Source organism: Hetaerina americana, unplaced genomic scaffold, assembly GCF_022747635.1.
Source record: "Hetaerina americana unplaced genomic scaffold, ioHetAmer1.1.p SCAF_28, whole genome shotgun sequence".
In the NCBI taxonomy this organism is placed as follows: Eukaryota; Metazoa; Arthropoda; class Insecta; order Odonata; family Calopterygidae; genus Hetaerina; species Hetaerina americana.
Window position 1 is genome coordinate 4,801,406 of NW_027286852.1, and position 12,344 is coordinate 4,813,749.

General features: G+C 36.4%; 1 protein-coding gene across 5 annotated transcripts in view; it reads left to right on the plus strand.

Moving 5' to 3' along the window:
- The window catches only part of NaPi-III (Na[+]-dependent inorganic phosphate cotransporter type III), a 222,310-nt gene extending 215,768 nt beyond the window's left edge, over positions 1-6,542 (plus strand). For all 5 annotated transcript variants that reach the window (XM_071586965.1, XM_071586966.1, XM_071586968.1 and 2 more), the window contains 2 exons: positions 1,670-1,822; positions 4,787-6,542. In XM_071586965.1, coding sequence (XP_071443066.1) covers positions 1,670-1,822; positions 4,787-4,877 — 244 coding nt within the window. In that variant the 3' untranslated portion in view covers positions 4,878-6,542. The remainder of the gene's footprint in view (positions 1-1,669; positions 1,823-4,786) is intronic.
- Positions 6,543-12,344: the final 5,802 nt, after the last annotated feature.

The following is a 12,344-nucleotide window of genomic DNA, read 5'->3' on the forward strand; positions in this document are numbered from 1 at the left end:
TAGGAAATGGAAAAAAGTGCTTATTTCATAGATCGACTCAACATAGTCAAATGATATACAAGGCCTGTCCCAAAAGTAGTCGCCTCCACCGAGCATTCCGTGTTGATGTCCTTTTAGCTTGAATTTGAGGCAAAGGAAGAGGAAGATGTCTGGTGGGGCATTGTTTAAAAAATTTGGATCCTTGGAACTCATTTGGTCAAGAAGCACTGGGCAGATCCGCATGTGATTTTTCTTTTGTTTGTCCGATAGCACTTGCGGCACCAACTTTGCACACACCTTCCTCATGCCCATGTTTTTGGTCACAAGTCAATGCACATCACTTTTAGAGATGCCAGGTTAATCAGAAACCATGCGAACAAGTACTCTGCGATCCCTGTCCAACAAAACCTTCACTCTTTCAAGATTTTCATCACTTTTTGAGGTCAAAAGGTATCTTGAAAGTTTGGTGTCTTCATCATCTTCTCTAACCTCCCGAAACAACCTGCGCCACTCAAAAACACCCGATCTACCCTCACCATAAGCTGCCTTGAGCATTACGTGAGTCTCTTTCCTGGCTTTGCTCATTTTCATACAACATTTGATGGCATAGTACCGTTCCAATAATGGTTTCATGATGGAGCATAACAAGGTCATGTTGCAGAGGTTTCGCAAAGGAACGATCTGCACTTTGTTAAGGCTGGGACCCAACTGCCCCCAGCCTTTCCTGAGATTCCCTTCCCTCGAACCCAGTCAGAGAAACCACCACCTGATGATGATGCTTGAGCGTTGAAACCGGTTGTACGTGAATAAAGGACAGTGGAAAGACACATTGTATTCTTCCTTTAACTAAACCTCCACCTGTCCGTCCAGGAAAAAGTAAGTTCTACTACCTTTGGGACAGACCTTGTACCTCTGAAATAGTGAATCAAAGACAAAGGTGGGGAATATTCTGAATCATTCAAAGCCAGTTCCATAATTTGGTTTCATAATTTTAAACGGTAGTTACAGTGTTATTTTGCACAGCGGTGAATCAGCAATAACTGATAGAGAAGCAGAAGCTCACAGAAGCAGCTTCGAGGTTCCATTTCGAATTCGAAGCAATGATTGAGGGGTGTTCCTTTCTTCCTTTGCTTGTTGTTGACGTGGATGAGACTAGACTATTTTGCAAAAGAATGCCCTTTTCCTCAATCATCTGAAGGGAAGAGAAGAGTGCATTAGGATTCAAAGCACTGATAGACTGATTAACATTTTTGCTTCGGAACAAATGCATCTGATAACTTTAAGTTGAAACCACTGGCAGTTTATCATGCACTGACTTATGCATGGTGAACTAGTCCACCCATTCACTTATGTATAGAATTGAAGATATACTTTCTATTATTGTGCAAACAAATGTGAAGTAGCAGAAGTTGCCAAGAAAAGATGTCAAACTTGCATAAATTCGTCCGTATGAACTTTCTAGTATCATTCTCATTTTAAGAACTAATAAAAGAGTCAAGAATTAAAACAGTATGTAATTAAATTTACAGGCACATTGTGGTGTATACCATAGTTAATGATATGGTTGTTTTGATAGTGAATGCATTCAATTGCTTTTTCAAGTGCCGCTGAAGTAAAAAGTCATTCTTTGGATAGTGGCGTACCTGCCCTTGGTTGATAATGAGCAACTTGTTGTCTTGTCACACTCCAGGGGTTTTACAATTGAAATTGGTGCTGCGTCAACTGTTCTGCTGGCTTCCAAAATTGGACTCCCGATCAGCACAACGCACTGCAAAGTAGGGTCAGTGGTGTTTGTTGGGTGGGCATGCTCAAGCAAAAAGGGTGTTGACTGGAAACTCTTCAGGTAAATTAAAGGTTTCATGAGTGTATTTGGCATGACATATAATTTATTTAACTTTCTTAACCAGAAAAAAATTTTCTTTGACAAATTTTATAGTCCTTGCGTGATAAGAAATCAATTATCTTGAGGAATTGTTTGAAATGGTCATGAGAATTCAAGAAAAACAACTTTCTACTGAGCACAGCATATGATGTTAAATTATCCCAACTTGAACTATGTTATAAAGCATTGCTGCTTAACCAATAAAATATATACTTCACATTTATCATCATGATTGTGCTTACATTCTTCAAAGACTGTGACACCCAAGACTATTTCTGGAATATAGAATTAATCTAAGCACTAATCAAGTGGGCAAATCTGCACAACAAAATGAATTAAAACAAACTTCTGGAATAATTGTTGATTAATCTGACCTAATAATCATTTTCTTTAGAACCAGTGGTGGCTTGTGTGGAAGAGCAGTGGGACAGAGCTCTCTAATTTGAAATTATAGCAAATTTAACAATTACATGGATTATTAATAGCAGTTAAATCATTGAGGAAAGAGTAAATTTCATTTTTGAGATTCCAAGAAATATACCAATTCAAAAATTTGTGGAGTCTCTAGGTTATGGGATTCATAAGTAGATGTCACATTGCTTGGGTTCTCCAGGAAGATGTGTGTGGGCTCTCTCAGCTTTGGGATAAAGTGCTAGGCAAGAGGAGAAATAAGGCCAGTGGGATCGAGCTAAGTTGACTGTTGTGCCCACATTGGTGTCATGGACCATTTTAATTAATCATTTCTAATGTAAAGAGCTTTCTCTTATGTTTTCCTTTGTTCGCAGCTGTTGTATTTGTTTTGCATATTTTAATAAGGTGTCAATTTAGTTTTAGTCGACTTGGGATTGATATCAATACTGATATAAAAAAAAAGTCCAGTGAAATTCCACAAGAACTCTTCATTTCCATTTTTCCCAAATTCTTGAATAGCTTTGCAGGGTTGTTATGCTTTAATTTCATCTCTTTTAATGCTTTCTATATCTCACAGTCAAGCATTCCTGGTACAAAGCTATCATTGTCAGCATCAAATTCACTTTTTATATCCAAACTTCCTGGCCCTTTATCATTACTGTATAGTTCCTCCATTTACCCTTTCTATATTGTTAAAATCTTTTCTTCTTTCATTAATATTTTACGAGTTGCATCTGTAATTGCTTAATCATTTTCCTCCCCTAAATTCTGAGAGTTCTCACTCCCCCTGAATACTTTGCCCATTTCACTCTGCCTCTGAAAACTCTTTGTATACTTGCACTACTCTTTCTACCATGTGTCCTTTGCCTTGCTAGTTGATTGCCTCAGTTTATTGTCACCCAAATGCCATGTGCATGTTTTTCCTTTTTGTCTTTCATACATCTCCCTAATCATCTCATCTGAGATCCATGGCATCTTATCATCTTTTTTTTTTCTATTTTACAATTATATTTTCTTTATTGACACCTCCCTTTATCCCCCAGTATTTTCCATATATACCTACGTATACTGTGTTGTTCATGCCAGGTGTTAGTTATTCATAAGCTATTCTCCACATGGTCATTCCTCCAAAATCATACGGTGACGCCTCTCTCCTATTTCCTTCTTTGCATTGCACCACATTCGAATCCTCTATCACTATCAAACTTTTTTTTCTGATTCATTGGAAATAATTTTGTCTAACTTATCGTGTAAACAGTCTACTTTTTCTTCCTTATGACTACTTGTCAGCTTTGTCTTGGCAAATGGATTGCCTCTTGATTGAGTGGGTCTGTTCTGATTTCTAAAAATAATATTCCTTTCATTTGCCCGTACCACATTCTTTACCCTTTGTCCCAGTTTCCCATTCATTATTATGGCTATCCCACACTGGCTCTCATCCCCTCTGCTGTATATTTCTTATAACTATCACACCAATATTCCCAAGTACCTTTCAATCTCACCTTGCCCTTGTCTAGTATGTCTATATTTTGTCTCTCCATATCTTGCTTGGTAGTTTTCGACTTTCCTGTCCTGAAAGTCATCCTATCAATCCATGTTTCTATTTTCATTGTGGTGTTCCTTCTGTTTCATCTTTTCTGCTGCCATTTGCTTTTATCTAAGGATTTTTTAGTGATATTGACTGTCAAGTCCTTGCCTCCTCCCCTGCTGTGCATGACAATCAACGCTGTGGGCTGAGCCCTGTAGTTTTTAATTAATAGTTGATTTAACTCAATAATTTGGTAAGAATCCTTGAAGCCATTGTGCATCTTATTCATGTTCTGCCTTTGGCTATGTGCCCTACGGAGGGACTACTGGCCACAAGAAATTTAACTCTGCTGAAGCCCATCCCCACAAACACCATTTTACACTTTTAATTGTTTTCCCAATCAACTTCTTCTTTAACTTGAAAATGCCTCACAAAATCACCACTTTTTATATTGCATTAGAAAAAATATGTGGAACTACCCCTTTGTCTCCTCAGTTATAATCCAATGAAAATATAGCATTTACAATAAGAGGCAGTAATACAAAACAATAATAAAGTAATCAGGTCTCGAAATTTGGTGCATTTCTCTTGGCCATAAGCCGTAAATTGTGTGTGGGCACCTGCTGTTGGTGATGAGTAGTTTTGTTCTTTCTTATGGTTTTAAAATATTTTCATTTTTATTTTTATGGATTTTCATTACTCATAAAACTTTTTCATTTATTTCATTGTCCATTCATGTTTCCAGGCATCTCAGATATTTCATTTTCCTTGTAAATTTTTTAGCTACCTTGATATTCATATTGTTCATATTAAAATCAGTCCAAATACAGTCAGTGCAATCTAGTACCCTTAAACATATTCTGGAGGAAATTTATGATAAAAAGCATGGTAATTCTATCCAGCACTGCATTGTGCTTCATTTCACTTCTCAATGTCTAGTGGTGAACTACTGGAGTGCTGATACATTCTTTCTTCATTTTGAGCAGGAATATAATATATGCATGGGTGGTGACGATTCCCGTGGCTGGGGGTCTAAGTGCTGCCATCATGGCGTTCCTGCGGGCGGTCGCGCTTTAGTGAGTGTGTGTGTGTGTGTGCGTGAGTGTGTGTGGGCAATCCCTATGTCTCTTCCCCCTCTCTTTCTCTGAGCGTACGCAATGCACACTCCCGCAGATACACGCAGCAGACACACAGGCATACAAATACACACACGACATGCCAGAGAGAGAGGGAGGGAGGGAGACGGAGAGTGGGAAGGAACGAAATCTCTGTGGAACTGAACTAATAGATGCAACTGGCTGTGCACATGGCAGGTGGAAGGGGTCAACTGGGGCTGCCTGGTTGAGTCTCTCTTCTCCGAGTTTGCCCATTTCTATGGGAGAAATTTTTTTAAAGTTTTGCACACCTCACGCTGTTGATGTGTATAAGAGGAGAAAGTTGGTGAGTATCTCGTCTCTGCCTCCACATTGTCGAAGAAAGGAAGGGTCGTTTGGACCCGTCTGTAAGAATGTATGCGGAAGGATTGCAGTTGCATTGAAGTGTCCTGAGGAAGAATGAGTGTTTTTTTATTTTGGTTGACTGCTCTACAATGAGAGAATGAGTGATGAGTGATTACACTGCATTGTGTAAACTTTGTATGGAATCGGCTTTTCTTATTGTTTGATATTTGAATTAGGTTTACTTGAGTTATTTTCATTTTAAACTTTGAATGGATGGCAGGAAATGTGAGTGTTGATCCATCTAGAGAGGACTGACCTCTGGCCTACCCTTGCCAAATATTTTTCTGTCTTTTGAATGATTCTCATCATTAGTTTTTTATGTATTTTGGATGACATACGCGATGGATGTCTAAGAAGAAGTAAGGCATGAGGAGAGGTGATGGAATTGTACATTAACATTTTGGAGAGTTGGACATTACTTGAAAACATTCTGTATGTTCTTGTCATGAGAAGCAAACTGTTTTTAATTCCCATCATGTATATCTAGATTAAATGGAGCCCAAGAGAAAATATTTGTCACACTTGTAATAGAACATTCAGATTTCATGGTAGAAAATACTCTTATCCTTAAGAACTGTAAGATCTTTATGAATGTTTTTTAATATTTTGTATACTTCATTGAAGCTGTTTTCATGAGAGTGTTGCACAATGTTTCCTTTTCAAGTGTGCACATAACCCAATCATGGATGTTTCACCAAGGCTTCCAACATTTTTAATTGTTTGCACGATTACCTAGGAATTTTATAATTGTCAAGGATGTTGTGAAGTTGTAGATTTCCTGTCAGACACAGATGTACCCTAAACATTGTGAACAGCTGTTAAGTTAGTTATATCAAGGCATCTCATACATTAAGTTACCCTAGTTGCTAGAAATTAATGTTGTTCGGAATATTCCTCCCAGAACATTTACATCTTGCAAATATAATGGCGTAAACATGTTGCTGGCTAATATTTAATTTTTCATTCATGTTGGCTCAATCATCTGTAAATCAATATTGGTATATTTTGTGAAATCAAAGGAGCGAATCATCTGAGAATAAGGCTATTTGATTTTTCAGAAGAATGTTTTGAAGTAAGTTCTAGTTGACTGAATAAGATGCAATTCAAGGTTATTCGAGTTTTAGTGTTTTTTAAGTGTGGTCTAAGGATCAATTGTGTTATTTTTAATCATTAAAAATATTAGTTAAATATTATCATTGAATAGTGACATAAATGAAGGACCATAAATAATTTGGCCTGATATATATATATATACACACACACACACACATATATATATATATATATATATATATATATATATATATATATATATATATATATACACACACACACACACATATATATATATATATATATATATATGTGTGTGTGTATATATATATATATATATATATAAATCCATCTTGCGTAGAGATTGTGAATTAATCACCACAGTCGTTATTATCTGCCTTGCATCAATTAGATCGCAATTGGAATGCCTCTGGTGATAACTAGTTGTCTCTAATCGACTATAGAAAGGTGTGGTTTTGTATAATTGGGATTGTTTCGTTTTTCAGCTCGAAAACAGTTGTGGCTCCTAATTAACTCCCTCTAAGATTCGACGTGGTACAATGCATTTCACTGACTTGTGGCAGTACTTGATGTTGCCGCAAGCTGGTGAAACGTGTTGTATGTAATAATAAAAATCTGTGGAAAAGTTCAGTCTTTTTTGTATGGATCAAATAAAAATTTCTAATACTTAAATTTTTGGATGACACCCCGTGACTTTTGAAACCAAATCAATATCTCTCTCTTCATGTACTAAAAGAATTATTAGAGAAGGCCCGTGTCCATATTACATACATATTTGCAATTAATGTAGTCATTGCACTTATTCAGTCAGCTATTCTGATGAGTGAAGGAGATAACTCAATATCTATTGCAGCTTCTTTCTCTGTCTCACTATCATGAATTGCATTTGATTCATACTTCTCTTACATGTAGTTGCATACAAATTGAGAGAGACTTAATGCTCCTTTGGTTGGTTTTTTTTGATGAAATGATAGCCTTGGCCAAGAATTTACCTTACAGTACTCCATGTTAATTGAACTGTGTTGCTGTCTGCACAATTCATATGCTTCTCGTCTAAAGTAATATTTTCTTTGTAGAAATGCTGAAACCAACTGGAAAGCAATGAATGGAGGTTTGCCTCCCTTAATCTGGGAGGAATTCCATAAAAACATGATTAGCTCATTTGCATTTTTTATGTTTTTTTTTAAACCTGGTCTATGTTGATTTAGTCTATTCTTGTTCTGATGTACTTAATGTGTAAGAAGTCCACTCACTTATAAGAAGCAGGCCTGGCTCAATCATGTCTTGATAGTGCAAAATGCACCTGAAAACAATCAAATTGTGTATTTTTGCCAATGAATTAAATAGAAACTCTCCTTTTTGTAATACCTCTGTTAGTTGATGAGAGACCAATGAATGACAGTTTTCATCCACAATATCGCCAACCTTAAAAAAAAAATTCTACAAGTTGGTGCTCCAAAATTCTTGAATTCTGCACACCCAGGGAGCCAGTTCTGCTCATAAATGCATATGTTGTAATATGTAAAGTGTGTAATAACATAATTTACTGCTGGCAGTAAAAAATATTGTAGGTGAGTAAATTTGTGTGCTGAAATAAATGTTTATTTCTCGAAGGCACTGAAAGGTTTAAAGATTAATATTTTTTCATGAAATATTTTAGCTTGGGGGCAATGCTGGAGTATTTTCAGTTTACATATACGTTTTGATGGATATAAGTGCATGCATACACAGTGATCCCCTTTAAGATGCCTTTCAGCAAGAGACTAATGCATATGGTTACTCTGACCAACCTCTTGACATTTGGGTCCATTTTAATTTCTTCAATAATGTTTCATCAGTCTTGCAGTAATGCATACTTAGAAAGATAACATTTTTTTTTTCCTTGTCTCCATTTGGAGACAAAAGGTTTTGAGAATTAAATATACAAAACAGTTCAGTTGTTCATACTTTTCTGTGTGAGAGTATTTTTGGAAATGGGTGACTGCAGTGATTAATAATAACAGTCTCTGCATAATGAATAAAATGTTCTTGTTTTCAGGGTAATAAAAAATGTTTATAAGGATTGTATGGAATGTATGGGCAACATTTTGTATAATTTGCATCAACGAGCCCTTTCTTGCTGCTTTCATACGATTCACATTAGTTTTCACCATTCTTTGGGGTAATCCTGCAGAATTCCTGCTTGCAAAATGTTTCTTTGTTTGTCAGTTGCCATGTCTTGTTGTCCTTATTAGATATGAATTCAATCCATGTGAATACAACTTAACCTTCAAAGGTAATTATCCTTTCAAGGAAGGATGAACATTGATTGATATGAGTCACATGGGCATGGTAGCCCAGTGGATACAGCAGTGGGCTACTGGCCGGATAGTCCAGGCTTGATTCCAAAGGATTTCCTGGGAACACTCTCAGCTTCACCCAATAGGTGTGATTTTCTGGGTACCAGTTCTTCCTGAGCAACCTCTGGCATCTAAGGGAAAGGAGCTAGCCTCTCTTATTACCCTGCTAATGTTTGAATCACACATGCCGTGTAGGACAGAGTATTAGGTGAGCGTAATTATCACCAACCAACCAACATTTGGATTGATTGCTTTGGTTATGAGTGATTTCAAGTTTGTTCAAAATTGATGCGACATTAACTTTCATGCATAAAATTACTGGCATTGAGTGAATAGAGACATAACTTTGAATATAACTAACTTTCTGCCTAAGATTATTGGCTGTTTGTTGAAAGGAGGATTAATCTTTTAAAGTATTGAGATAATTGGGTACTGCTCGGTTAATGTAGTGTACCATTTCTTATTTTTTTGTGTGAAGCATGGAAAATCGACTCTTTTGAGTGTTGTTTTGAATTGGCACTAGCTGAGTTTAGGTGAATTGGATTGGTCTCTGTTGACATCAGGAAACTTCTTAAATAAAAGTTCAAATTTCTAAGCATGGATGAAATCCTTTCCACTTAGGCTTAACCAACTCCTGTGAATTTGCATAAAAGATCTATCGTGTTGACTGTTTCCCTCCTTTGGTGCTCCTCTTAGGGACCACCACCATTTATTCTAAATGTCCCACACTCACTCTGGTTTCACTCAAATGTGGATTGCACATGGGACCTGGAAAACACAATTTTCAAAAACCTTTTTAACATGATGGCTGGTTAAAGATCCTTCATCACCCTGAACCCTGCCAGAGTCATGATTACGGGGGTTTGTTGTGCCCTGAACCCTCGCACATGTGTCGTAGGGGATCACTGTTTGTTATTCAACAATGTGTCCTGGGTGCCCCAATAAATAGGGTGACAAATATATATCTGCATTTAGGGCACCCATCTCGTATATAGGTGTTCTGTCAAGTGTACTCTTAATTCCTCATCCTCAAATAGAAATGTCATCTCCTCTTTGCCATCCATGAAGACTTGTCAATTATGTATGTGGAAAATGTAAGCGCATACTTTATTGATGTAATGTTTATTTATAAAAAAATGTTTTGGTTAAAAAAAGATGATTCCCTAAAATTGGGAGGACCTTATTTTTATCATTGCACTGGTACTTCCTTTCTGTTAAAATAAAATAGTAAAAAGTGTATGGCTTTTCTTAATTTCACCTTTACTTGTCGATCATAGTGTATGGAATTGGTATATCATTGAAGAAATACACAGAAGAATTTTGTTCAATGGTGGTCGTAATGTAGACTAAAATTCAAAGTAATGTTAAATTTGGAGAAACACATTTTGAATGAAAATTACCCAAGAGAATTGAGATAGATAGTACAAACTTAAGCCCTATGGTATGAGCTATTAAATCTGGCAACACTTCTTGTAATACCATGACCCAGAACTGATTGGGGTCTATTTTTGATGTCTCCTACACTGCACTAATGCTCCCCTTTCATACTTTGGACAAAATCTCATTGTTATGGGATTTTCCAAATGAAATCTTATCCATGGGTCAACTTTAGCCATTATTTGTTGATAGCTTCTCAGTCCAAAGTTTGACTGTAATTCTCGACACAAGTGCGCAATAAGTTCAGGACAAAATAAACGGGTAACTTTTTCGATTTGCAATGGGAATTTATCAATAAAGGATGTGCAAAAATAAAGTTTTAAATGCCTTGAATTAATAATCAATTAATGAATTTGGAACTTTGCTGTGATGTGCATTTCATGCAGAAAGAGGACCATTTATGGCTGTACTTAGTAGAATTGCCGACATCACTACTTTATTGACTTGAAGATGTTCACAGCTTCTTAGGGTGAGCTTGTAGGAGTAATAAGGTTTTATTTTAACCTCTTCTGAAAGTTATGCTGTTTGCTTGTGTATTATGTGTAATTTTGCTATTTTCTATGAGTGATCCATTGTAGTATACATGTATGTACTTCAATTGTAATAACTACAATGGATACTCCAAATTTATGATTTATTCACAATGCACGTTCATAATCCACCCTATGCGTTTTTTTTAATCACATGCCTATATTTTGTTGGTCGTGGTAGTCCAGGGGCGGAGTATTGGACTACTGACTGGAGGGCCTGGGCTCGATTCCCAGACAAGTCCCTCTAGGCACCCTCAGATTCACTCAAGCTATGTGATTTTTTGGATACCAGATCTTCCTTCCTGGAAAACCAAAGTCGTCACAAGGAAAGGAACTGGCCCCCCTACCCTGATGCGTGAATTTCACCACATGTTGGGCTTAGTACTGGGTGAACTCTACCATCACCACCTACCAAACCGACCTTTGGGTTGATAACTGTGTTTATGGTTTTTTAAATATTAAAATTGCCATTCTTTTCTTTTTTCATTTATATCACTTCCTATTATTATTGTTATGTACTTGACAAAGGATTAAATGGAAGATAGGACCTTATGGTCGCAATTTTTTTCTGAATAAAGAATTTTTATCTATCTAATAGTCTGTGGGGAAGAGTGGTGGAATGGGAATAGAAGACAGGGAAATTGGGGAAGGATCAGATGGGTCAAATCCATGAGAAATATTGAAAGAGGAGGGAGGAAACCAGGTCTGAATTGAAACTGAAGTCAAATGTTTGGAAGAAAATGCATTGGAAAGGACCAAGGAGGTGATCAAGGGGACTTTTTAAAAGATGATCATGTCTTTGGGAGAAACGGAATGGTTGGTTTCTGTTAGATGTTTGCTGATGTGGAGTTTTCTTGGTCTATTGTATTTGAAGCAGGCTGTGTTCTTTAAATTTGATGGGAAGTTGTTGCTTTGTTCCCATAGTATATGCTTCTTTCACGGCAGGGTACCTAATTAGGTATACACAAGATTTCTGAATAGTTGGGGTACCATCTTTGATGCACATAAGCAGTGGTTTTCAGTTTTAATTCATTTAAGTAATTGAATTTAAAGAAATTTTGTAAGTAATTGCTTGAAAATAGAGTGAAGACAATTCGTTGAAGATGGAAAATAAGAGAGTACATTGTATTTTTGTTGAAAATTGGAGAAAGGGTTTGAATGGATTCGTTTTTTTCAATTTATGTTATTAGTGTTTTCAAATTGGTGATTTATCCTAGGTAGGTGGCTATGTTTTCTATTTATTGAAGTGCTTTGGAAAAAGCATTTGTATCAAATGATATTGAGAGAAAACAATTGTAAGGAAATGGGTGGAGTTTTGCTGTTGCCACGATAAATTCATTCATCAGGTTACGCTCTTCTAAAAATGTACCTTAAGGTTTCTTCCATGCAATGCCATTCACCTACCTTGTCCACAGTTTCCATTTGGAATTTGATTTTAATATTCACCCATCGAGTAATATATAGGTATAATGCAAGAGAAAAACATTGATTACCAGAAATATTATCCTAAACCAACAACTACTTTAGTTATTAACCAAGTGAGTAGTTCATATTTAAATGTATTTCTGCCATTAAAGTCCTAGTTGGCAAGCAGACAATTTTAACTTTTCAATGTGAAACAAGACTTTGATCCTCTCTCATTGCAATTCATAAAACAGTAGACAT